Source organism: Podarcis bocagei (assembly GCF_964188305.1).
Source record: "Podarcis bocagei genome assembly, chromosome: 5".
NCBI lineage: Eukaryota > Metazoa > Chordata > Lepidosauria > Squamata > Lacertidae > Podarcis > Podarcis bocagei.
Genome location: NC_138129.1, coordinates 21,693,659 through 21,721,179, shown reverse-complemented (window position 1 = coordinate 21,721,179; position 27,521 = coordinate 21,693,659). Strand labels below are relative to the sequence as shown.

At 40.0% G+C, this 27,521-nt stretch overlaps 1 protein-coding gene across 3 annotated transcripts in view; it reads left to right on the top strand.

Moving 5' to 3' along the window:
* The window catches only part of ARFGEF2 (ARF guanine nucleotide exchange factor 2), a 51,185-nt gene extending 25,889 nt beyond the window's left edge, over positions 1-25,296 (top strand). For 2 of the 3 annotated variants that reach the window (XM_081195963.1, XM_081195962.1), the window contains 25 exons: positions 450-561; positions 964-1,169; positions 2,632-2,716; positions 2,815-2,986; positions 5,021-5,172; positions 5,528-5,656; positions 6,446-6,604; positions 7,710-7,857; positions 8,320-8,419; positions 9,016-9,056; positions 9,148-9,317; positions 10,794-10,945; positions 11,140-11,312; positions 12,112-12,272; positions 13,037-13,167; positions 13,275-13,404; positions 13,895-14,030; positions 15,011-15,149; positions 15,232-15,286; positions 15,548-15,662; positions 16,484-16,614; positions 17,357-17,525; positions 18,528-18,666; positions 19,515-19,632; positions 20,810-25,296. In XM_081195963.1, coding sequence (XP_081052089.1) covers positions 450-561; positions 964-1,169; positions 2,632-2,716; positions 2,815-2,986; positions 5,021-5,172; positions 5,528-5,656; positions 6,446-6,604; positions 7,710-7,857; positions 8,320-8,419; positions 9,016-9,056; positions 9,148-9,317; positions 10,794-10,945; positions 11,140-11,312; positions 12,112-12,272; positions 13,037-13,167; positions 13,275-13,404; positions 13,895-14,030; positions 15,011-15,149; positions 15,232-15,286; positions 15,548-15,662; positions 16,484-16,614; positions 17,357-17,525; positions 18,528-18,666; positions 19,515-19,632; positions 20,810-20,986 — 3,400 coding nt within the window. In that variant the 3' untranslated portion in view covers positions 20,987-25,296. Of the gene's footprint in view, positions 1-449; positions 562-963; positions 1,170-2,631; positions 2,717-2,814; positions 2,987-5,020; positions 5,173-5,527; positions 5,657-6,445; positions 6,605-7,709; positions 7,858-8,319; positions 8,420-9,015; positions 9,057-9,147; positions 9,318-10,793; positions 10,946-11,139; positions 11,313-12,111; positions 12,273-13,036; positions 13,168-13,274; positions 13,405-13,894; positions 14,031-15,010; positions 15,150-15,231; positions 15,287-15,547; positions 15,663-16,483; positions 16,615-17,356; positions 17,526-18,527; positions 18,667-19,514; positions 19,633-20,809 lie in introns of those variants that run through there. The other variant, XM_081195964.1, reaches the window with a different exon arrangement.
* The last annotated feature ends 2,225 nt before the right edge of the window (positions 25,297-27,521 follow it).

Here is a 27,521-nt window from a genome sequence, read left to right as displayed (position 1 = left end):
TTTAGTTGATTTAACACTTCTGTGCCTACTGAGCCAATTCCATCCAACTGAGCAATATGTTAAAATTAGTAACTCCTTCCCATTCGTTTTGTCCATTCTTACAACTTGTAAAACTCCCTTTAAAAGGAACACCTGCTTTCTGTTTTTTGTGACTACATTAGCCATTAATATACCTTAAAATTATACAGTGCTGTCAATATATTTCTATATGAAGTCCTGGGATTTCCAGTTCAGCTTTAACTCTGGTTTGTAGTTCATAAGTTTTTAACTGTACATTTTAGAAAGGGGCCTGCTAGGGCTGCAAGAGGAACTCAAAATATAATAAAATTAATAACAATTATGCTAAACCTAATTGTTTTCTGATATTTTCTGTCTGAGAGTCCAGGAGACTGTTTTTCTGCATCAGATTGATCTATCCTTTTCCTCCTTGTCCTTTCTCTAAACTATAGGTTCAATAAAAAGTCCAAGAGAGGACTGCAGTATTTGCAGGAACAGGGAATGCTTGGAGTAACAGCAGAAGACATAGCACAGTTTCTGCACCAAGAAGAGCGCCTGAGTTCTGTAAGGCTGAATCTTACATTGTTCAAAAATCGCACGCTTTTGTTAATGCTATACACATACATGCTTTTCACAGCTGTTTCCATGTGGGGATGTGAGTGTGTAAATATCACACTAATGAGGCTTTTGGTGGCGTTTCGGGACCAGGCATTGATAACCAGATTGACAGCTAATGCTACTTAATGGAGTGACAAATGTCCTTAATCACTTCAAATTAAATTTGTATATGCCTTTCATTCAGAGATCACAGGGTGGTTCACAACATAAAGTGAACATGATAGTGAAACATGATGATTTTGTAATGTAATATATTTGGAATGTAAGAGGGGAAATTATCAATGTTGCTACCTTTACAATATTTCATACATTTCTTTTTCTTTCTTTCTTTGCTTTGTTTTCTGTTAGAGCCAGGTGGGAGAATTTCTGGGGGACAGTAACAAGTTTAACAAGGAGGTGATGTACGCCTACGTAGACCTGCTTGATTTCTGCGGAAAAGACTTTGTCTCTGCTTTACGCATATTTCTGGAAGGATTTCGGTTACCTGGTGAAGCTCAGAAGATTGACAGACTAATGGAAAAGTTTGCTGCTAGATATATTGAATGCAACCAAGGGTAACTTGAAAGATATTGGACAAATCATAATAGAAATGAGTGCATTTTTGGAAGCAGCGGTTGGGAGAAGATATAGTTTAATAAGACGAGCCAGGTAGCCTTACTCATTCAGCTCGTCAAGCAAAAGCAATTTGTAGACTACCATGCGTAGAATACCATATTATTTAAAAATAGGATATGGGTGACATATTCTAAAAGCAAAACCTTTCTGTAGCCAGACCATAGAATCCTAAGAAAATTAGGGAAGTGTATCTGTACCTAAGGGAGAACTGATTCATAAGCTGATGTTGCTATTCTGGGGTCAAACTAGATGAGACACCATTTAAGCAATTGGCAGTGGCCGTATATTCCAGGCATTGCGTCAGGGCTTGGGGGGCTGAACCAGATTGGGACTCCCTAACTTTTAGCAACCTCAACACCTTGTTTTTATTATATATGAGAATTTCCCCCCGCCCCAATCAATTAGAACTTGGCAGCAACTTTGAAAGAAACCAACCAGAAGCCGGATTTGATGCATACTTCAGACAGGACCACCTTACATAGAATAAGTTCACTTCTTCCTGACATAGCTTAAGTCACATATCCAGTAGGAATGTTTAAGGCTCTTTATTATTTACACACATACACTTACATCATGAACATTATGTTTCAGTTCCAGTATAAAAATGATATTAAAAACAGTAGAAAAATATAGTAGATTTAAAGCATTTTCTCCGATTCCCACTCTCTTACTGGGAATTTGTGCAATAAGATAATTGAATATCTTAAAAACAAAGCATTTTTTTCTCCATCCTCAAAACTCTAGGCCTAAAAATAAATTTAAAACTAATTGTTTCTTTTCCGCCTGCCTCACCTCAAGGCACTCATTTTTTCCTGACTGACATTATTTCCAGTGTTTCAGAACAATCAAGGTCAGTGATTAGGCCTCAGAGAGGGCAAGGGTGCACAGAGAATGATGAAACACAAAATTCAGAGACAAACTATGTTCCTTGCTCTCATTTCTGTCAGGTCAGGACAATTACCATTTTTTCTGATGGAAAACTGGTAAGGGGTATCGCATCTGAATTACCTTCTTTTTTTAAATAAAAGCCATTCATACAATCAGTAATTGCCTGAATGGCACTGCATCTAGTTTGACCCTTGATCACTGGGGAGACACTGGATTTGGAAGAGCTCAGGAAGAATCTGAGTGCTGGTTCCCAGTGCTAGATATTCTGCAAGCATAGCTATTTTCTGGATGAACACGGTGATAATTGTCCTACTTGGCAGTTCCCTGTTGATATTTTGCCAAATTGTTATGGACTCCAGAGCAGTCTATAGTCACAGCTCAATGAACAGCGTCTACATTTCAGTAAGAAATGCTATATTAGAGTTTCTAATGGTGTTTTGAAAATGCACACATGAAGAAATGATAATAACAATACCCTAGGATTCTAAAAACCTGATTTTCTTTCTTTTCCAGTCAAATTCTGTTTGCTAGTGCCGACACAGCTTACGTTCTAGCATATTCTATTATAATGTTGACAACAGACTTGCACAGTCCCCAGGTATGTGTGTATGTATATAATGATACAGAATGGTTGCAAATGGGCTTCTATGTAACTCAAAACTTCTTTACCAGCTTTTGACTGCTTTGCCATAATAGGTAAAGAATAAGATGACGAAAGAGCAATATATAAAAATGAATCGTGGGATCAATGACAGCAAAGACCTTCCAGAAGAGTATTTATCTACCATCTATGATGAAATAGAAGGGAAGAAAATTGCAATGAAGGACGCGAAAGAATATGCAATCACACCAAAATCTACTAAGCCAAGTATGATGTTTTAACCCCGAACCCTCAATAATCCTAGGCTTTTGGTTTAGTATGTTTTCCTTGTTCAACTTGCTAACTTCCTATTGTTGGCACAGAGGATACTTAGAATAACCAAGGCGGTATAGTGGACAGAGGATATTGCCTAAGGAAGTCTGGGTTCAGATCCTTGCTCTGGCATCACTTGGATCACTTTGGGCCAGTGTATCTTTTAGCCACAGCTGCCTCAGAAAGTTGTTGTGAGAGTGAAACAGTCTTAACTCATATGCTGCTAGTCTTGGCTTCTTGGAGGAGGAGCTGGTTCCAGATGTTGTGGAAACAAGAGGGAAATAGTCTGATGCTGGTCTGGCTGACCTTGCATTGGAGCAGGTGCTTTAGACTTGGCAGGCTTCCTTTCCTGCCCCAAATTCCCCTTCAAAAATATTGGACTACAACTCCCATCATCCCACCATGCCTATTGACCATCCTGACTGGGGCTGGTTGCAGTTGTTGTTCCAAACATCTGGAGGACACCAGGGTTGTTCCAGGCCTATGATTCTGTGTTCGCTGAATTTTCAGCAGCACACCTCTGTTTAGCTGGTGGAGTTAGGTGGGAGATTGTTTCAAGCTGACCTATAAAGTCCTTTTACTTCATGCTGTCTGTAGAAGATCGAAATGAGATAAACGGCATGCTCCTGTACTTACCTACTCAGTAGTAAGTCCCACTGAGTCCAAGAGAACTTGCTCCCAGGTACATGTATGTAGGATTGCGGCCTAAAAGTCAAACCACTGTCACAGGAAAGAGAAAGTACAGGAATATAGCTGCTTAAAACAGATGATCTCTTCTTAACGCAAAGCTCAGTTGAGGAGGCTCAGATGAGGGGAATGAGATTCTTATGGCTGCCTCAGAGGAAAGCTTCACTGGCATGTTAAGCTGCCCACCCTGCTGGGTGAAGTGAGATTCCTAAGGGCTGGGCTTAAGAAAACTGTAGTCACTGAGTGGTCACTCTTCCCACATCATCATCATCATTTTATTTGTATGCCGCCTTTCCACAGTTAAAACAATGGTCAAGGCGGCTTACAACATGAAAAGATTTACATAGTTACAAACATAGCAAAATAGTCATAAAAATAAATAAAACACATCAAAACTACATAACCATACTGAACAATTTCCACATAAAAATTAAGTTACAAAAGATTAATATCAATAACAGCAAAAACTCCCAACAAAACTTCCCCCAAAATACCCCATCAAGTGTCTCCGTTCCCTTGGGGATATCTTTTTCTGCACCCCCTCCTCTCATCACGCAATAGTAATGGTAGTAACAGTAAAGCATATTACGTATGGTTGGGTCTAAGTAAACACTGGTAACAGTCTTCTGTTACCTCCTTCAAAAAGCTGTACTGGGAGCTGTGGCAGCAGAACAACAGACTGACAGCAACTGTTGCTCACTCAAACACTGCAGGATTTCTTCACATTTACCTGAGGGAACAAAGCAATTCTGTCAGTTCTTTTCCCCACTTCTGCAACGGGGTAAAAAAGGTCAAAATGAAGCAGCACCAAAAGCCTTCTTTTCTTGCTACACCTGCTTGGGGCCAGCCAGAGTAACACAACTTGAATAGTGGGTCATTTGCCACTTCTAAAATGGCAGATAAGGTTGAATCAGCACTGGTAAACATCATGACTTCATCAAGGAGTAAGAGTATAATTGTTATAATGTTTAACTGAAACTGAGAGGTTCTGAAGGAATGATATGGTCTGAGTATGAAATGTATGATTTAGATTGGACTTTTCTGGGAAGTGAAGCAGAAACATAATGAAAATGAATTTATTATATCCTCAGTATAATGAAAATGGATTTATTATATCCTTAGTATTTAATATGTTCAATTATGCATGGATTTCTTAAGTTGCACATAAATTTCTTGGTGGATATGGGAAGAAGGATTTGTTTTTTAAAGACTACATACTCTTGATTTGTCTGGAATGTGGCGTAGGTGTGCCAAAAGGTATTTAATGCAGCTTTGTGGGGGGTTTGGGGTTGTTTTTTTTAGATGTAGCCAGTGAGAAGCAGCGAAGGTTGTTGTACAACCTGGAGATGGAGCAAATGGCAAAGACAGCTAAAGCTCTAATGGAGGCAGTGAGCCATGCAAAGGCACCTTTTACTAGTGCAACTCACCTGGATCATGTCAGGCCCATGTTCAAAGTGAGTATGGAATTGAAGTCATGGAAACCAGAGGTCAGACTTCCTAAGCATTCTTTTGTCTTGGGACCATATTTGCACAGCATTCATTTAAGAAACAGTGGGTTTGCGGGGCTGTGCAGTGATAGACTTAACATGTGTGAAATAACAGCGGGGAGAAGATACAGTCAGAAGATAGTCAAGAATGTCAAAAATATTGTAATGTTCCTGGTTTATGTCACATGACGTACAACAGTTCCTTTTTTACTTGAGTTATGTCTACATTAAATAACTTTCTGGGGCAAAATATAGCTGGGTTAAAAAAGCCAAATTGACTAAAGCCTCCCCCTTCTTCCTCTCCCCGTCCTTTTTTTAATAGCTTGTGTGGACTCCGTTACTGGCTGCTTATAGCGTGGGTCTTCAGAACTGTGATGACACTGAAGTTGCATCATTATGCTTGGAAGGAATACGCTGTGCCATCCGAATAGCCTGCATTTTTGGCATGCAGGTTGGTATAGAGTAGGCTTGCTGTATGTAGTAAAGGTAAAGGGACCTCTGACCATTGGGTCTAGTCATGGCCGACTCTGGGGTTGCAGTGCTCATCTCGCTTTATTGGCCGAGGGAGCCGGCGTACAGCTTCTGGGTCATGTGGCCAGCATGACTAAGCCACTTCTGGTGAACCAGAGCAGCGCACGGAAACACCGTTTACCTTCCCGCCAGAGCGGTACCTATTTATCTACTTGCACTTTGATGTTCTTTCAAACTGCTAGGTTGGCAGGAGCAGGGACCGAGCAATGGGAGCTCACCCCATCGTGGGGATTTGAACCACCGACCTTCTAATCGGCAAGTCCTAGGCTCTGTGGTTTAACCCACAGCGCCACCCGCGTCCCTGCTGTATGTAGTAGGGGTGTGCAAAAAGAGCTGTATGAATCCTCAACCCAGGAACCAAAGCCTTCTGTCAGATTTGGGGCTTGCTTGAGCCAAAGCAAGATCTCTCCCAAATGCACTGAACTAGAGATCTTCAGGGTGCTTCAGAGATTTTGATGTTTAGAAAACACTGCAGAATATCCACCCTATTCCCTTTTCACCTGCTTTAAAAGATTATTCCATCCACAGACCTCTTTCTTGTCTGGAGCCATATCCAAGTTAGTCACATGCCATCACTGAGTAACATGCCATCTTCACTCTATGTGCTTATTTCCTGAGATACATGTTTTTAGTGGGGGTGAGGAATGCAACATGCCTGTCTTTTACCATGGTTTATTTCTGCTTCTGAATTTTCCTTCTTACATTTTAGCTTGAACGAGATGCTTATGTGCAGGCACTTGCCCGCTTTTCCTTGTTGACTGCCAGCTCCAGCATCACAGAAATGAAACAGAAAAACATAGATACAATTAAGACCCTCATTACAGTGGCCCACACTGATGGCAACTACCTTGGAAATTCCTGGCATGAGGTAAGAAAGCACGTGCGCCTTTGCTGTGTGCTGTCAATTTTGAAGAAGTGTTGCTGTATCTGACTGATCTGCTGATACAGGTTCTACGTATTCATGCATTTCTGTAGTCTCAGAATTGATGCAGAAAACCTCTCATTGCATTTATATGAGGAACCAATCCCAGTGGGGCTTGCATTTGGCACCAAATTTTAACAGTGCCAAATAAGAGTCCTGCTTTCCAAAGAGCAATTGGAATTGCATTCTGATATTCTAGATGGTTCCTTTGAAGCTGTGTCTTTCTCTGCCGCACACTTGACATAATGTATCACAACATGTATGGGGTGGGCGTGGCTTGGGGAAAACAGTCTCGCTGGGCCTAAGGAGAGCTAGCTGTTCTCCACTGCTAAAGTACACAAAGCAATTCTGTGAACGTGCCCTTCTCATTGCCAAGCCTAGGAAAAGTGAATTTCAAGACAGCATCAACTTTTCTGGGATATGGGGGTTTGAGGTTCCTTGAGATAGGCTTGTCAAAAGAAACCAAACATTTATTTCTCCATAACTGCCTTCCACTTTTCAAAATGGCTTATCTGTTTCCTTAAAGTGCTAATTGGCTCTGTCTGCTAGACAGAGGACCCACAATTAAGTATCAAATCCTCTCTACCTGCCCAACTATATATTAGGTGAATTGTAATTCCATGGGTTTAACCTACCTGGTCCTGAAATAGCATTGCAAATTTAATCCTGCTGCCCCATGACTTTATTGGGCCAATGTGCCAAGAGCTATATTTTGAGGAAGAAGGGATTGTGGCTTTGGGGAAGAAGGGATTTTCAATTAAAATGATCGGGTAGGAAACTCCTTTGGCTGAGAACCCAAAGAGCTGCAGCCATCCATAGTAGACAGGAATTGGTTTATTGGACAATCTCGCCTGGATTGCATACATATGTCAGAACTGCAGTTTTTGAAGTGGAGCAGTGGAAGTGCATGCACAGCAATTCCTTAGCATTAGAAGTGAATGGGGATGTGTCTGACGATGTGGAGTGTGGCATTTGCATTGAAGGTATTTTCTTGGTTCTGCAATCTGTAGTTGCTGACTTCAGTACTGAAATGTGCATTTGTTTTCATTAGATCTTGAAATGTATCAGCCAGCTGGAACTAGCACAGCTCATAGGGACTGGGGTTAAAACACGCTACCTGTCTGGATCTGGGCGCGAAAGAGAAGGGAGCCTCAAAGGCTTCACATCTGGAGGAGAAGAGTTCATGGGTCTTGGACTAGGTGAGAAGATTAGCCTTGATTCTGTTCTCATGCCTAAGGATCCAGGTTAATTAAATAAAGGCATTTGTCATCATAACAAATTACCTGTTTCTTGATTTCAGACTGCTTTAACCTTAAAGACCCTCTGTTTAAAGTAATTAATGGCGGTGGCTCATTGAATTGCTGGTTTGGAAATAAGAAACAAGGGTAGATGATTAATCATATATAGCTCATGCAGGGTGATATATTTATTCATGTCATTTTGGGAACAGGAAATAAAGCTTTACTTAACAATTGTATCACATACAGTACAGTATTTTATAAGATGACCACTTTGGTGGGTGAATTCTCAGACCGCTAGATGCTGTTATTCTTTGAGCCTGTTCCTTTGATTTTACAGTCTATAAATGGTATTGGTAGTTCACCGATGGTAATATATTTCATGCTAGATTTAACAATTATTGTTGGTTTCTTCCTAACTAGGTAACTTCGTTGGCGGAGGTGTTGATAGAAGGCAAATAGCCAGTATTCAGGAATCTGTGGGAGAAACCAGTTCGCAAAGTGTGGTGGTGGCAGTAGACAGGTATTACAGTGACCTTTTAAAAAAAAAAGAAATATTGAAAGGCTTACTATCACTATTATCACAACAGGCTGTGGCACAGGTTTTTAGATACAAACCATAATTTTAACTCAAGCTTATAAAATTAGCAGTTTCCTGGTCTCTGATGCAGAGTAGTTAAAGATATGAAAGAAGGGGATTGAATGGGGATCAGAAGTTGGGACTTGAGAGCAGAGAAATTGTCTTTGCTATTGTTGGATGCTCCTGGCCTGCCCCTCTTAAAAACAGCACGGCACATTTTACCCTTCCATAATTAGTTTGGAGTTGCATGAAGTGAAGACTTTCCTATTGTAATTATTGGTATGAATTTTATATACATACATATATACATTTACACATATACATATAGTTTTAAATTCTATCAATGTTTAATTGTTTTTAATTATTGTTTCTTCTATGCTTTTAACAGTTCCTATTTTTTTCCTGTATGTTGCCTTGAGCCCCATCAGGAAAAAAGTGTTCTTCATTCTAGCATCACATAAATTTACGATAATATGTAATGGGCTTTCCTAATGTTCTGCATCTTGAGAATTAACTCTATATCTCAATTTATTCCATAGAATATTTACAGGTTCAACCAGACTGGATGGAAATGCAATAGGTATGTATGTTGGGGGGGATACCCTAAGGTGAATAATAATTGCTTTGTACCATTTCAGGCTTACTGACATGTTTGGTCTCAAAATTTTCAGTGGACTTTGTTCGGTGGTTGTGTGCTGTTTCCATGGATGAGTTAGCTTCCCCTCACCATCCACGCATGTTCAGCTTGCAGAAGATTGTTGAGATCTCCTATTACAACATGAACAGAATTAGGCTGCAGTGGTCCAGGATATGGCACGTCATTGGAGATCATTTCAATAAGGTATTTCAGCATTTGAAACCTGTTTCCCTTTCTGGTTCAAACACCCAAGTTAGCATGCACACAACTGCTTCATTTCAAGACCCATCAAATTTACATGGCAAACTCTGATGGCATCAAATGAAATATAGACTTAGATTGAACAAGATGCACTTGGAATCCACTCTGCCCACACTACTAGGTAGAAAAATATTGCTGGCAGGTCCTGTATAAAGCTTGACTGGCAAAACTGCAACTTTGCAAAGGCACACCCTTTGTTAATAGGAAGATCCAAGGGGTCTGGAGGTAACGTGCAGCACTTGGGCAAAACTGCAGACCATTTTTAGCATAGACACCAGTTTATGTTGGACATGACTTATTTCTTGGCCAGACCTCATGAGTTACGCAACCTTGGAATTTGGATGATCCCAAATATGGAATTGAACAGTGTTAAGAAAATGTGTTAAGCCTGTAAGAAGAAACAAAAAGTTTAAGAAGTTGAAAGCCCTTTAAGGTGTGGTTGGACTTCCTATTTTCAGGCATGGACAGTTAGCTTTCTCCCTTACTGCTCCTTGTCAGCGCAAACAGGCTTGGTGCGATACAGAGTCTGCATTTCTTTTTTCCTTCTTTTTAAAATATATAGCCTTTTATATTACCGCATGTCTTTCCTTAACAACTGGCTTGTCATAATTGTGCTCAAAGTTTCTGGATTTATGTCTTGATCATAAACAAAATTACAGGGAAACAAACACTACTCCGATTGATGATATTTACTGCCAAGCTCATTTTGATACTCTGCAAAGATTTGGGACTGATGTATTTTGAGAATACCTTGATCGGGGTGGGAGTGGGGGGCCTGTTTCTGCCCACGGCCAATCTTTAGGGGGCACATGCCAGCTATGGGCAGAGGCAAAAGGGGCTGGGGCAGTGGGCATGAGTTACACCTTTTCATAGTGGGTTGCATTCCATCCTGGCAAAAGTACCCAAGAAGGGCCTAGAGCAGGGCCACTGAGTAGGTCTGTGAAGAAGAGGTTGCCTGGGAAGTGTGGCATAGCTTAGGAAGAGTTCCAGTGGTTGAATAGAGAGACCCAGAGGGCCTGAGGTTCCCCAGTCCTGCCCCAGGCTGTTTCTGACTGTCTTGTTAGCGGCATCATGCCAGTCGTTGTTCTATGGACCAATCAGGTTGCAGGGCTGTATTTGTATACAGTGGTACCCCGGGTTACATTCGCTTCAGGTTACATACGTTTCAGGTTACAGACTCCGCTAACCCAGAAATATTACCTCGGGTTAAGAACTTTGCTTCAGGATGAGAACAGAAATCGTGCAGCGGTGGCAGCAAGAGGCTCCATTAGCTAAAGTGGTGCTTCAGATTAAGAACAGTTTCAGATTAAGAACAGACCTCCAGAATGATTTAAGTACTTAACCTGAGGTACCACTGTAGTCCAATTTTCACTGGATATGCACTTCTTCTGAGAGAATGCCCATTTCTCTTTTTAATAGGTTGGTTGTAATCCTAATGAAGACGTGGCCATCTTTGCGGTTGATTCATTGAGACAGCTGTCAATGAAGTTCCTTGAGAAGGGAGAGTTAGCCAACTTCCGATTTCAGAAAGACTTTCTGAGGCCATTTGAGCACATCATGAAGAAAAACAGGTTCGTCCTAATAACTTGAAATGTAAATGTGTTCTTTTATGCCAATGCAGATTCCTCTGGCCTCATCATACACGATACCACAAATAAGTTTTTGTTTTCTGCTTGGCAGGGGGTTGGACTCGATGGCCCTTGTGGTCTCTTCCAACTCTATGATTCTATGATTCTATGAAGTCAGTAATTATTTTTTTCTTCAGGTCTCCTACAATTCGAGATATGGTAATACGTTGCATTGCTCAGATGGTAAATTCTCAAGCTGCTAATATTCGCTCAGGGTGGAAAAATATCTTCGCAGTATTTCATCAAGCGGCATCTGATCATGATGGGAATATTGTGGAGCTGGCATTCCAGTCAACGGGACATATAGTTAGTAAGTAAATTTCAGCAAGACTAATGTGCCAAATGATGATGGTAGAGACCAACCTCAAAATTTTGAAACAATGACTTGTAGTATTCCTGTTCTCACATGTACTTCAAATAATATTTGTCCCTCTCTTTACCTTCTAGAAAATGCTGGGTGGGGGGTGCTCCTTGATTTTGCTGTTATAGAAAACACATTTTAAGAAGGGATTGAAAAGCTCCTTATGAGAACAGAGAATCCAGCAACCCACAACTTTGAAATTTCTGCAGCTGTAGGCTCACTGAAAGCATTGCATGATGTAGTTGTGTCAAACAAGTTCACTTTCAGAAACTGCCCACATAGTATGACACCAGCTCTGGCACAGCAAGGCTTGCTACAAATCTCTGCTTACCCTTAGGTGAAATCCCTGCCTTTGCTCACAGGTTTGTATGGGTTCCTGGGCTCTCCTGGATGGCTTTCCTCCCTTTTAAGACTAATTGGATTAGCAGTGGAAAGTTGTTGACAAAAGAAGTCCCCTGCAATTGCAATAAATTTCAACACACCTACTTACCTCGCTGGACCACCATAAATAGCTGCTGGACTTTGTGACGGGCTATTACTCATGCAAGTTGTGCAGGCCTGGTGCAATGGGTCACCTAGAATTGTAACTATCTTGCAATCAGCATTTATTATATAGAAGGGCAAATGTTTGTATCGCAATGTAACTGTTGACCTGGTCTGCTTACGTACTTGTATATCAACTGTATTCTAAAGCAGAGCAGAAATACAAAAGTAGTGATTTGTCTTTATTTCACATTTCCCTCCACAGCTAATATTTTTCAACAGCATTTTCCTGCAGCAATAGATTCATTCCAGGATGCCGTAAAATGTTTATCAGAGTTTGCCTGTAATGCTGCCTTTCCAGACACCAGTATGGAAGCAATTAGACTTATTCGTTATTGTGCAAAATACGTTTCAGAAAGACCTCAGGTACTTTCCTCCCCTCATTTGTATTTCTGTGCTTTTTCAGAGGCCCAAAAACATTTTCAGTAACGGAACTCACTCCCAGGCATGTCTACTACCTTCCTCATTCCCTAAAGACCATTAGGGAACAAGGCAAGGCAACTCTATTCCAGCAAGCCTTTTGGATATGCTGACTGCTTTTTTATGACCACTGTTTGCTTCTTTTTTACTGTTTTGTGCTATTGGATTTTATTGATTTTACAACCTATTTCAATTTTGTAATTTGTTTTTTTAAAAAAGAAACATGAAAAATCAATTTGTATCAAATGATTTTAGTAATAACAAATATATTATACCACAGACCTGCTTTAAATTAACCCTGCACTGGTTATTATTGGGTAGCAGCTTCCTAAATCATACTCAGAATAACATTATGATTGACATAATCCTATTGATTTTAACAGACCTACTCTGAGAATGATTTTGTTGGATGGCACCCATTATATTTCAGCAACTCTCTCTATCAAATCTTAGTTCCTTCATCCTCCCACATCTCAAATTAAATATGAATGGGGAATCTGCCATTTTTGCCTAGTGGCTTGGGCAGAAAAATGTCCCACTAGGAGGGATATTATTTTTTTGTGAGGTTACGGAGCGATTTGCTTGTGCGTGAAACATTTTTAAAGTGTGTTTTGTCTTGCACTTTTCTTTGCATTTCTCCGTTCTTTAAAAAGACCTGATTGAGTGGCTTAAGTGTTTGTACTGAACTACCAGCTCTTGTCTATTCACAGGTTTTGAGAGAATACACAAGTGACGACATGAATGTGGCCCCTGGGGACAGAGTTTGGGTTAGAGGCTGGTTCCCCATTTTATTTGAACTTTCTTGTATCATCAATCGGTGCAAGCTAGATGTGCGGACGAGGTAATGAAACATCATCATCTTTTTTTTTTTTTGGTTCTACCCAGTTATTAATGTTTTTCCCTGTTAACTTGTATTGTCTTATTACTTCTTTCCCCTCCATGTTGTAGAGGCCTAACAGTTATGTTTGAAATCATGAAGAGCTATGGCCATACCTTTGAACAGCACTGGTGGCAAGATCTGTTTCGAATTGTGTTTAGGATATTTGATAACATGAAGCTTCCAGAGCAGCAGACAGAGGTATTGGAAGCCATTTTATAGAAGCAAACAATATTAAAAACAGGAATTGAAGTCAAACTTTGATCTAGTGGGGTGTTATTATTCCTTTTTAGTGTGGGCGGGGTGGGGATTGCAATTGCAGAGCTTGAGGCTTTTCTACCTGAGGTAGCATGCTACAAGGGCAAAGGTTTATGTTCCATGTTGTCTTGTGCCTTGCCCAAGTTGAGCAAGAACGTTGGGCCACTCTGTGCTTCAGTAGGCAATCTAGTTCTTGCTACCTACAGTATATGGTGCTTCTTGGGTTAGCATAAACAAAAAATGGCAAGTTACTATCCTTAGGAGCTTGCAGTCTTACATTTTTGCAATGGGAAAGGGGCAACACATGGAGGCAGCCTTTAAATTGATAAGCTTTATTGTGCTTTTCAATATTCAATCAGAACTTTTCCCAGTTAGCAGGATTTCCCCCCCCAAAAAATTAAAAAAATACAAGGCCTGCTTTTTCTCTTGACAGAAATCTGAATGGATGACTACTACGTGTAATCATGCACTTTATGCAATCTGTGATGTATTCACTCAGTTCTATGACGCTTTGAATGAGATTCTTCTTGCTGACATATTTGCACAGTTACACTGGTGTGTAAAACAAGGTAGCTTATTTACATAAATGTCATTTTATTCTCTGGATGGATGAATTGGTCAAATTCTCTCAATTTCTAATTTTTCAAATCTTCTAAATTCAGTTTGTCCCACTTAAGCATCAGCTTGCAGTTTTTAACTAGTAAAATTCATTTTTGTTTTTTAAAATAAATTTTATTAATTTTACATATAATCACAATACGTAACATCGTGTCCTCTTATTAAGTCTCTTGGCTCAACCGAGCCTAAACGACTTCCCTCCCTCCCTCCTAATGGTTCACAAAATTAAATTTTACTTTTTTGCAAATCATTTCCTTTCCTATTCTTATTATATCATTACTTAAGATATTAAATTACTCAACCTGAATAGGTAACTACTTCATCTTACAAATAAAATTCATATTACAAAGTAAAATTCATTTTTATATGCTGTTTCCATTAGTTGATGCATTTTTGTTTGCACTTTTCCCTGATTTGGGGTTGGAGAACGGCATCATAGAAATTGGACAAGTGGGAATCTTGAAGGTTAGCTGCATTTCAGTTCATGTATTGGTTCAGAGAGCATGAATTGGGTAATTTGCATTAACAGTCAAGCTGGATTAATTTCTTCCCACATCCCAACTTTATACTGAATGAATAACCTTGGGGCAAGGTCTTAGCTCTCTGTTTGGATAATATTCTGTTTGTGCTTTTGATAGAAATGTGTTGAGTGGGGAGGAAATATTCTGGGGAGGGGAAGATAAGAAAAGAATACAATATACATATAATGTTACATTTGCTCCATCTCATTGTCTCATTTTGCAGTGTTGCCTTGACTTACTACTTCCCAGTAAGAATAAGCGCCAAACAACTGCAAGTCCTTCTTGTTAGGTGGTTTATAAATACCATTGATCTCTGACACTGTGTGTCTATAGTCACTGTGAATGTTCTTTAATTTTGCGTAGATGAGAATTGTTGTTGTTGTTTTAAGCTGGTTCTTCATTTTCTGCAGATAATGAACAGCTGGCTCGATCGGGTACCAACTGCCTAGAAAGCCTGGTAATATTAAATGGGCAGAAATTCAGTCACGAAGTCTGGGACCAAACCTGCAATTGTATGCTAGAGATCTTCAAAACTACAATTCCTCATGTGTGAGTATAATTCTAAATGCAGAATATTTAAAGTGGTTTCAAATTAGATTACGTTTCTGATCAATTTTTTTCTTCCTTGAAGCTTGCTGACATGGAGACCAGCAGGAATGGAAGATGATTCATCTGAAAAGCACTTGGTAAGTGCTCTGATTACTCATTCCTTAGCTGAAAAAAATGTGCGCAAAATGATGCATGTGACAGCTTCATGTTTATAGACATTTAATGTGGAAACAGGAGTTATCTGCAAGAACATTCATTAGATTAGACTAATATTTATTAACAAATAAAAATATTAGTAGCAGCAATGTGTATCTTTGGGTGTGTTTTAAACTATTATTATTAATAATAATATATTGTTTATTATTATTTATTATTGAATTGCTCCTGTTTACGTCTAGGATATGGATCTAGATCGCCAGTCATTAAGCAGCATAGATAAAAATGCTTCAGAAAGGGGGCAGAGCCAGTTTTCAAATCCTACAGAAGAAAGCTGGAAAGGTGGCCCTTATTCAAGTAAGTCTGCACTTCAATCTCCTCAACATCTATCTATCATCTATCTTTGAGGGCTATCCACTCCTCACCCAAGTCCCCTTACAAGCAACACCATCCCATTGTGCTTAAGGGCTGTTGAGTTTTTCCATTCTGCTTTCAGCACCATCTGCATACAGGCATTATTAGTTCTTAGCCTCTACTACAGTGTTGCTGCCAACTTGTGTACAAATTTGTTTCCAGATTTGTAGCATTGTGCAAGAGCCTTGGAAATGGCACCCCACATCCATTGACAGCCTATTGCTGGTTGTTGTTTTTTAAGAGCTTGGGTCGATGGGATTCATAGATTCTTGACATTTTCTTAACAGGATTCATATGCCAAATAATCATCTATAACCTCTGAGAGGTTTACAGTCCCATTTTCCAGGTCAAATTATGCTGGTTGGTTAACCTCAATTTAAGGAGCATTCATGTAGCAGTGACACAAAAGTCTGCTATCTTACTTACACAGGAAAATGTATTCTGTTGTTGATGTTATTTATTGAATTTATATACTGCCCTATACCCGGAAGTCTCAGGGCAGTCCTAAAGTATTATTTTATCAATGGCATGGTGCTAGTCTAGGGATGATGGTAATCTTCACTGGCACCACGGTAGCTCATGAAATCCATGGTTCCCTGTTGCTAGAGAATATTGCACAGAATATTGCTTGGAAAGGAATCTTGTTGGATGATGGGGACCAGGGGAAAATGACATCAGGGTACCTATATTTGGCTACACCAGTTTTTAGTGCATACAGCCAAATTACTTTGAAACTAAGACCTATCATATTGATATTCTCTTAGACCAGAAACTCTTTGCCAGCCTCCTTATTAAGTGTGTTGTGCAGCTGGAATTGATACAGACCATTGATAACATAGTATTTTACCCAGCAACGAGCAAGAAGGAAGATGCTGAGCATATGGCTGCCGCTCAGGTAAGAAACCTCACATTCTTCTCCAGAGTCACATCTTGACTTTCCCATTTGGTTAACATTTATCAACTAGTATGGAAGACAGGGAGTGAGCTGTGCCCTGACAGTCTTTTGCCCTGTATGTGAGGTCCCCCTATAACAGTGCCTTAGTTTTAGCTGAAGAGGCTTAGCATTCTGCTGTGGCTGACAAGAGCATGAAGTGAGCAAACAAAGTGTTGCTGCTGAACAACTGTAGATAGGTCAAAGTCATCAATGAAAAATATACCAATGAAGGATACCCCTGAAACTGATACCACCCTGTTTTTCTCCAGAAGACCCGATGTGCCGACTGTCTGGGACAAATGTTGCTGTGAACCAGAGAAAAATGTAGATTACATTTCCGATAACAGAACTACTTTTATTTCCTAATTGCATCCAGAAGCAACTGGCACATATTCTACCTGTGCATCTGTGATTTTGTAGGTTTTGCCTCCCACAAACTGGGAGGCATCATCAATTAATGGTGATTCTGCATAGAATAATGACACTTCTTTTACCGTTACCAGAAACTGTGGCATGTGCCCTCTGCTCTGGCTGTGTGGGGCGGGGGGGCGGAGAATAGCAACTGATGCATCCAGGTGCACTGGACTGGTACCAAAATTGGTCTATTGCGCTTGGAAATTGTGATATACTCTGATTTTTAAAAAATTATGATTACACCTATTCCTTCAGTCATCATTTCTTGTAACTGGATTTTCCATTTTAGAGGGACACACTAGAAACAGACATCCACATTGATACTGAAGACCAAGGAATGTACAGATATATGTCTTCCCAACACCTGTTCAAGTTGCTGGACTGTTTGCAGGAGTCCCATTCATTTTCAAAAGCTTTTAACTCAAATTACGAACAAAGGACTGTCCTGTGGAGAGCAGGTAAGCACCAAGTGTGTGGTGCACAAAGGTTTTTTTAAAAAAATATACTTAAAGCAGTGTAAGCAAAAAATTGCAGGTCTAGTACATGAATTCAGTTCAGGGAACTGGTGGCTCCCCAGATGTTGCTAGACTGCAACTCCCAGCATCCATGCCATTTGGTCATGCTATCTGGAGCTTATGAGAGCTGCAGTCCAGCAATATTTAGAGGGCCACAGATTCACCATACCTGATCTAATAACATGGAATTTTATTATTTTGATTTTGAGGTTAAATGTATAACTTGGAATATTATAATCCAATAAAGAAATGTACCTTGCTAATGATCTTCTATCAAGATCTGGAAACAACAACTTCCATCAGCCCCGAGCAGCATACCAGTGGTAAAGGAGTGATGGAAGTTGTAGCCTAATAACTTCTGGAAGGCAACAGGTTTCCCATCCCTGCCTCGTATGAAGATCACAGTATGCAATAGCTGTTCATATCTGTTCATCATGTAGGAGTTCCATAAATTTGATTCCAGAAGATAGGCTCAGATTCAGTGAAATGAAGCCAAAGCTAATGGCATTTATTTTGTCCTTATGGTACAGAGGAAGCATGTCATATTTTGGGTTGTTGTAAACCTTATACCTATAGAAGGGTTGGGTTAAGTACCCCTTCCCCTTTTCTATTCTAATCACTTCCTCCTAAAACTGTATTTCCCCCCCAGTTTTAAAAGTGATTGGGTGGTAACTATGGGCATTTAAGTGTAATGTGGAGTCAGGCTCCAAGTGAGGCATTAAGAGACTTTGTTCAGGGTTTAAGTGAAGCTGCACATTTCCTTTCTTCAAATGGCTCTTCCTTCAATAGTGTTTACCTCCATGTGGTTTCAAAGGCATATGTGTCTTGCCAAATGTGTGTTTGGGACCTCACAGTGTGGAAAAGCTGTATGTATGCATGTCTGTTGGAGTTGGAGGAGACATGCAGATATAGTTATCTAGCTATATCGCTGTCCTTGATTTCTAGGGTTCAAGGGTAAATCCAAGCCTAATCTTTTAAAACAAGAAACCAGCAGTTTGGCTTGCTGTCTGAGAATCCTCTTCCGAATGTACGTTGATGAAAATCGCAGAGACTCCTGGGAAGCTATACAAGAGAGACTCCTGAAGTAAGCATTATTTCTACCCTTCAAAGATGTTACTAGGCTGCCCAGTCAAGTGACTGCTTTTGGCTGCTGGATTCCAGTGTCTGTATGGAATGCCTCCCCCTAATCTTCCTATTAATTTCCGTCAAGGTGATAAAAAGTGATGGGTGTTCAAATCTAGGCCTTCCATTAAGACCATCCTGGAATGTGTCTGTGAAAGTAACCTGATACCTGGAGCAGGCCATTCATCCCTTCCGCACCATTTGATAAAAGAGCTTTTGACTCTGGCTTCAGTATGCTTTTTGCAAAGTGTTGCTTCTAGTTAGTTAGGTGAAATTGTTCAGAGAGTGAAAAGATGACCCTATTTATAAATGACATAGGACAGCCTGTGTGGATACCAGATAAAGAAAACCGCCCATTTGTACATTGAACTGCAATACTTCCAAGCCCACTTGCAGCTTCAGCTGGGTGATTTTAAATAGAAAACACAAAGGTCAAATAATGAAATAAAAAGACATTGAGAGGAATTCAGTATAGCACTGTGATAATGGTCCAATTAGTAGAAGCGTTTCTGCTTGCAGATGGAACAATTCCCCATTTCCTCTTCTGCCACTCTGTTCTAGGGGTTCTCCAAGTCAGTTTCAGGGGTTAGGTGTATGTGCAGTGGCAGCAGAGGGGGGAAAAGCCCCGTCTTGCGTTAGTTGAATCCTGCCCACTGAATGTTTTGTCACTTTCCTCTTCCCATTTGAAGTGAAACCTATCAAGCTTCCATGTTTACTGCTAGGCTTGAGTGTAGACCGCAACACCTGTTGATTCCATTTGCTTACGATTCCTTTTTCTATGTATTGAGTGGTTACATAATCTTTCTCTAGTGTGTGCAGTGAGGCATTGGCCTATTTTATTACCGTGAACTCAGAAAGCCACCGAGAGGCCTGGACCAATCTCCTGCTGTTACTTCTAACAAAAACACTAAAAGTCAGTGATGAAAAGGTAAGAAAAGATTATCACCTTGGTTTCATGCACATTATTTTCACACTTTAACATGAAACTGTATCCCTTTTCTCTCTCACACACACATTGTATGAAAGGGCATCACAATTAAATTGTGGCTTCAGGGATGTGCCTCTGGCCACACACCCCAAGGTCATGTGGTGGTGGTGCTAGCCCTTCTCCAGCTCAGGCATGGAGAGGCTGTGTCTGTTTTGGAACTCTGCGATTGGGGTTGCAGAATGCATGGGGCTGGTGGGAGCTGGAATTCAACCACATCAGGTAGGACCACAGGTTAGCCACCCATGGTTTAGATGGACTTTCTCAGTGTTATGTGCTTAGTGCATTGCAGCCTAAAACTTGAAGATTTCTTTAAAATTATTAATATTGCTACATGTTGACATAGAATGAGAAAAGCAGGGTTTCCCAAATTTGGGTCTCCAGCTGCTTTTGGACTACAATTCCCATCATCCCTGACCAATGTTCTTGGTAGGTAGGGATAATGGGAGTTGTAGTCCAAAAACAGAGACTCAAGTTTAGGAAACACTGCTCACTGGCCACCTCTACAATAAATTGATCCCTGGGGGAATTTCTGGTTGCTGGAGGGCCAGCCTTACCATTAGGCAGAGTGGAGATAGCCACCTCAGGCAGCTGATTTCTAAAGCTATGAAGGGATAGCAGAATAGGTAACTGTTTAATATATACTATTTTAAATCCCAGGGAGCAGGGGAAAGTTGCTTATGGGATAACTTGACTGGCCTTAAGTTAAGACAAACCTTAACTTGAAGGGCAGTGGCATTTTCTGCTTTGACTCAGTCAAGAAAATTGCTTGGACTGGCTGTTCTGGTTAGGTAAGAAACTGGCGGCCTCAAGAGGCATGCAGTTTCCAAACCTAGATGTTGCTTACCCCATAGTCCAGGCATCCCCAAACTCGGCCCTCCAGATGTTTTGGGACTACAACTCCCATCATCCCTAGTTAACAGGAGCAGTGGTCAGGGATGATGGGAATTGTAGTCCCAAAACATCTGGAGGGCCGAGTTTGGGGATGCCTGCCATAGTCTGACTGTGAGAACTCTGTTCCTTCTATTATTATTATTATTATTATTATTATTATTATTATTATTATTATTTGCTTTTTTAAAAACAATCTCACTCCCCCCCCCTTTTTTTGTCTTCCAAGTTCAAAGCACATGCTTCAACATATTACCCCTACTTGTGTGAGATAATGCAGTTTGACCTTATCCCAGAGCTCCGAGCGGTACTGCGGAAGTTTTTCCTGCGCATAGGTGTAGTATTCAAAATCTGGATTCCTGAAGGACAGTTGCGGACGACGGGGACCCACTCGCTTGCATGGTAGCTCCATCACTGCTCTTTCCCAAAGCTTGAGTTGTGCTAAGTTCAAAGAATGGATGCAGAGAGAGGGAGATTGTACTCAAAGAAGATGAAACAACCACTGGAACAGATCAAAATAATAGCATTTCTAAAGGAAAACTGTCTCCTTTAAAAAAAAAAAATCTGGCTTCCCTATAAGAATAGCTGTTGAGCATTTTGCAATTTAATGCAGTAAATGTCAAGTCGTTCTTATCACAAAGCTTGTGTCTTCAAATCTGTTGTTTGCAATGGTTCCTTCTTAATGCCTTTCAGCTAATTGCCCATAATCTGTTGGAAATGATGAATGAATGGAAAATGAGATAATACCGAATATATTCATATAGGCCTGTAATGTTAGCAAATGTATTAATAAATATTTAAGAGAGGGCTAAAATTCATCCGAAAATCATGCTGGGACATCTGGTCTCCCACGCCCCCATTTGGGTGGATTCAACCTCTGTGTGAATACGGGGTGCTTTTTTGTTTTAATGATTTGGTGCTGTCTATTCTGCAACGTCATAGCGAGATGGCAGTTGGGCGGTAGTATAACCAACAACCTAGCAAGAATCCAAAGAGATATTGATCTTCATCACCCTCCCTGCCAACTTACATGTTGCAGAACGTGTGTGGTAAATCATTCCCAGAACTGCGGCATATCGTGTTGGCCTGGACCTTCATTGTTTTTCATCATAAGTAAATACCCTTGATACTAGATCTGTATCAAGAAGATAATTTGCAGTATACAGTATTGCAAAGGAAATACTACCCCCCCCCCCACCAAATGTAGCCGGAGAAAACCATTACACATGAGCCTCTTAATCCCATTACTAAATCTCCCATGCCTTGAATGCACCACGAAGCTTGATATCTTTGAAAATTCTTCTGATTCTTGACTCGTATGGAGGAAATGGCAAAATGAAACTTTCGAATTAATATTTGAATTGCACATTGAATGAATTAAAATGTATAGCAGCTGGTCAAGCCCTTCCCCTTTTGAATAATATATAGATTAACATTTTGGTAGAAGCAGTCTATCTTTAATGTGCATTAAGATATTTCTATTTTTATTGCAGAATTGTGAGTTGCGGTTGTTTTTAATGGCTTGGTTAGTACTTTATTGTCAATAGTTGTATGAGGGCGAAGAGTCTGGTTCCTATTGGGACCACTTGATTTATTAATATAAGTGCACATGTACTTGTGACGAAATCCTGTTTGTTAGGGGCAATAGGAAGCAAACTTGCAATTTTATCAGTGCAGTTCTATTGGCTCTACTGACTTTGGGTCGGGGGGGTAGAGTTGTTTTGTTTATTTGTAAGACCATGTCTTAGTATTCTTGGCCTAGTAGAGGAAATAGTTTTGTAAGGTATAGCAGGCTAGAACCTGTTTAGTTGTATTTCAACTCTCCGATATGAGTGTAAGATTTGCATAAGAGGGCAGGAAGGGAATTGTTTCCGTCCAAATGTGTATATATATTAAAAAATGCAAGCGCAAGAGTATTATTAAGCATATTTTGTACTTACCCATATCTGCAAATAAGAATGGTAAAAGTATTAACTTAATTGGGGGTGGGGAAATGGTAGTTGGTTGGCTGCAATCCTAAGCAAGCATTCCTGAAGTTCCATTGAAAATGATAACGCCCGAGTTGAAATGTGATTGGGGTTCAGTGTGTTTGGAACTTTTTGCTTTGTAAATTGAGTTTGGCTGTTTAGCTCAACCAAAGTTGTTGCGGTTTTTGGAGAACCAGAATTGACGGCTGGATTTGTTTTATTAAATACTGGTGCTCTCTTTCTCTATCTCAAGTTAATTTTGTTTTATATTTGTGTTTGGTCATTAATATAAGTAAGAACAGTTTCTGACGTTTAATTTCTCTACCAAAGAATTTTTTGGCATAAGAGCTGCAGCATTTGTCTCATATGAAGTACGTTGACAGAAATGTGAGTAATTTATTTTAAAAGATTGTGGTGGCATTTTGCCACAGTGAAAAAAACAATAGTCTGACTTTCTTCAAAACTGAAAGAAATTTCAACTTTTAAGTTTGCATCATAGATATGTATTTCACTGTGTACCAAGTCATTTATTGTTTATAAATATATAAATTTACATCCACATATTCTTTAATTGGACATATTCTTTAATTGAGCTGTTTATTTTTTCCACTGCTATGGTTCTGCTATTAATACATTGTATGAATGCAGCTTGGCCTCCACCCCGTTTTGTCAAGTGTTACCTGTTCAAAGTTGTAGCTGTTTGTCTTTTATTAAGAGAGCATGGCAACATTACAGCTGCTTCAGAATCTGAAAGAGAAGTGCAATACCCTTGGGACTGTAATAGTATCTTCCAGAACTTTGCAATGTAAAATAATATGAAGAAGCTTTATATGTGAGATCTTAGCTTATAGATAATATTCTGATCATACAACTTAGAACCTTTTAAAGCCTTAGTGTTAAATGACTTCGTTTCCTTCAGTAAGCTGTTAGCAGTCAACAGTTACATTTTCAAATTGCTGAACTTTAATTTAATGACACTTGGAGGGGCGGAGGCGGGGATCTAGATTACCATATGATGTGTGTGTGTGTGTGTGTGTGTGTGTGTGTGTGTGTAGAGAGAGAGAGACTCCATAATAGCCTTACTCCAGATGTTCCTGAAAGTGTGTGTGTACTAGATCTGTGGAGATTGATATTGTACATGTAATGTCTGGATGTGTTCTTGCAGTGGCTATGGGCTTCAGTGTACCTTTCCATTTTGTCAGCACCAAACTCCACAGACAATCATAACAGTGATAGAAATTCTCTCCGGCTGCTTTCACAGCAATTCATTTGAGTGCAGATCATGGAGCAGATTCTGCAGACTAAACACAGTACCTCCTATAGACTTCCTTCGATCCACATGAAATTTGATTCAGCTGGTACAGGTCAGCAGCAGAATTCTGTGTCTTGGATCCAATGTAGGATTAGAGGTTTGTGTAAGGTCCTATGTACATATTTCTGCCCATCCGTTAACCATAACTTAGAGATCAGGAGTGACCCATGGACACATGCAAAACACAGGCCCCTTCCTCCCATTTCTAGTATGAATTCCTACCCTCTGTCCTTATCAACATTAACCATGGTTTAGCTTTACCACTATACTGTCTGCACTCGTGGTTAACAGTCATCAGGTTTCCTCTTAAACCAGAGGTTGCAGACCTGCTTCTCAAACAGTTTTAAGATGTAAACTCTGGTTAGCATTAACCCTGGTTATTGCTGATGCAGGCACATTGTTAAACTATGAATTGGGAAATGGTGCAGCAGGAATAGGAACTGGAGAAGGGAGATAAGAACACACAAAGCCTGCTCATATTCTCTTTAAACTGTGGCTGTCCAGCATTGTACATACAGTAGCCCACAGAGCACTCTTACAATTGGAGACATTTAAACTGATGGAAGTAAGTTATGCCACAGTAAAATGTGTAGAATACAGTCTGACAAGATGTACAAATCTACATGTAGTCAATATTTGGAAGACGCACTCTACAGTAAACAGGTGAGGAAAAACAGTTAACATAGACAGATGTCCTGAAGGGTTCGAGGGTTGTCTTATGGAGCTTTATTATTATTATTTTTGCACCCAATTCTGAAAGTTAAGTTTATTTATTTAAATTCTAAACCAGAGATAGAACAAAAGTCCAGTACAGCTCCTGTATGTTAAAGGTCTGTAGTATAAATTCAAACCGAGGCTCAAATGTCTTAAGCCTGCATATTTGCACACAAGCTGGTTTATTTTTTGAGCAAAGTTGATGGAATAAAGTTTGCTTAAATCTTTGTGTGTTGCATTTTATAAGGATAGTTTGCTTACCACTAGCACAATTGTGTTTGAAGATAACGTAAGCCAGTGTAAAATGGCCAGTGAAATTTGCCCCCCAATTTTATTTTAACATTTAATCAGATGATATGATCCTTGGCTTGAAACAATTTGTGAGAGGTGCAGTTCCTAAATGTCTTGACATTTTGTCCAGAATATCTCTTTGCAACTTTAAATAAAATATACTTTGTGCAAAATGTTTTACCTATATAAATGCCTAAAATTAGTTACAAGCTACTTTTTTTCTTAAGAGATCTTCTATTATGAAGTGCATTTAATATCATTAAGTTAATGAAAAGCATTCCTTGCCCGATGGATGTATACATTTTTGAGAGAATAGCAGAATAATTATATAATTATGAAAAGCTATGTAAAGTTTTTTACATAAAAATATTATGTATAATACTGTTGTATTCCATGCTTTAATCAGGTGGTAAATAAAAGTTTAAAAACAAACTTTCTTTTTCAAATGTAATGATTTCAAGCTTACATCAACTATTTGTATCCAGTCGGATGGGGTGATACTATAGAGGAAAACACAGGTATAACATGCCTGATACCGTCTGGTCCACTTCCCCTTGTAAAATTTTGAGTGAATGAGACCCACTCATTCCACAGTAAACGCCTTGTCTGGAACCAGCCAAAGTGTGTTCCAATACCGGCAGATCGATGGAACAGCCTGCTATGCGTCACCCAATCCAGTCAAGAATGATACGTTCATAGCAATGATTTCTATTCAAGGATCTTCCCTATGTGTGGTGTCAGTAGTTGCAACACAAGGATCTACTTATCCAGCACTTTGCAGTGTGTCAGACTCCCCTAATGTCCCCAGTGGTGGCTGGGGCTGGTGGGAGGTGGAGTTCAACAACATCTGGAAGACCCCACATTAGTTACACCTGCTGTAAAGGGATACCCCTGGTATAAACATGTACAATTACGTTTACATAATTTTATTGTAAACTGTTTTGCCCATGGACAAAAGTGCACCAGTTCTACCATCTTTTTCCTTTTCAAGAGAAAAAGTAGTTGTGATTTTCAGAACCATTCAGTCCCCTGCTGCTGCTCTTCCAAGGAAGATTGCAACCTCTGCTGCTGTAGTTTTTAAATATATATATATATCAAATGAATGAATGAATGAATATAAACCAGGGCCAATAGTTGCATGCAACTACATGTCATGTTCATCTGTCCTTTTTGTATGTATAAAATTTGTAGCAACGTGCAGCAGGTAGCTGGAAGTTAAATATTTCAGTCCTGTTTTCAAAGTGTCTGCTGACTACAGCACTGCAAAGTGAGCATGTGACGCCTGCAGCATTGTTGAAGTTAAGCTGCTGTGTGTGCACATGAGCAGTATCTGGTCAGAACCCTGGTTGCCCCATCCATATAAAGCACTCAGAGCTTTCCAAGAGAATGGAATATAAGCATAGTGAATATTTTGCTTTGCTAGTACCCAGTAGCCACCCAGGGCCAACATATGGTGTACAATTGTCCTAGTTCTGAAAGCTTTATTGCAGCTTTCTGAAAGCTTCATTGTAAAGAAAAGCCCATCCTGGTCTGGTGTTTTCCTGCAGGTGTATACTGCTAATAATGATAATAATGCCTTAGTGGTGGATTTATTCTGCTTTATTAGTTACTCTGTGATGCTTCCCCAATACTACCACATTACTGCTGTCCAGAGGGGCTCCAGGGCAACTAACGTGGGACCAAAAAAATAAAATAAAAAATGCAACACATTTACAGCATGAAGTTACATTATTTCAGCAGGATATGCAGGGACTAGAAACGAAGCAGTATGACTACCCCAAAACTTCTGCTGGCACAACAAGTATTGAAAGTGGGATTGCATATAACTGCCGCAATAGCATCATGAGCAGAAATCATGTGGATTGAATGGAGGGGTCCCTGTGGAAAGGGTGGAAGGTGCTATACCAGTTACGCTCAGCAGCTGGCAGCAGTGATACACAGACACCAAAGCTTTTCTAGCACAGATGGAAACACGAGCTAGATGTCATGGTCAATCGTGTGCGCTCCCACGACAGCCTTCCACTTATCTCCTTTCCTCATCCACGTTCAAAAGCTCCTATTATGTGTGTGTCTGAAGCAGAGTTGCCAACTTTATTCTGGCAACGTACAGGGAGGGCGGTTGAGGGCATTTTTTTTTAAAAAAAAAGATCTGGTACTGAAGTGACTTCAAAGCAATCCATTACCATCTATTGCAGCCTAACAGGAATCTGGAATCTGTCACACACATAACCCACCCCCACCCATACATGAACTTGTAAATCTGTCTGTGCTAGGCTACGCAGAGCTTAAATACATGACCTTTTTCACACATCCTTTCAAACACATGCAGTTGCGAGATGATCCCTAACTTGGCAGAGAGAAGACCTGAAATATAGGACAAAACTGTATCAATACAGGACGTCGCTTTTTATACTGAAATGCGAGACAATCCTGTATTATACAGGACAGGTGGCAACCCTGGCCGAAGGTACACAAATAATAATATTAGTTTATTTGTACTCCGACCACCTGACTGGGTTTTATATATAAAAACATTTAAAAGCTTCCCTATTCATGTACAGAGCAGGGGCAGAAGTTCAAAATGTGATGACGACATCATCATAAACCTTGACAAGGTGTCCCCGTACGTCCCGCTCTGCCTTCCACCCACCCCTGGG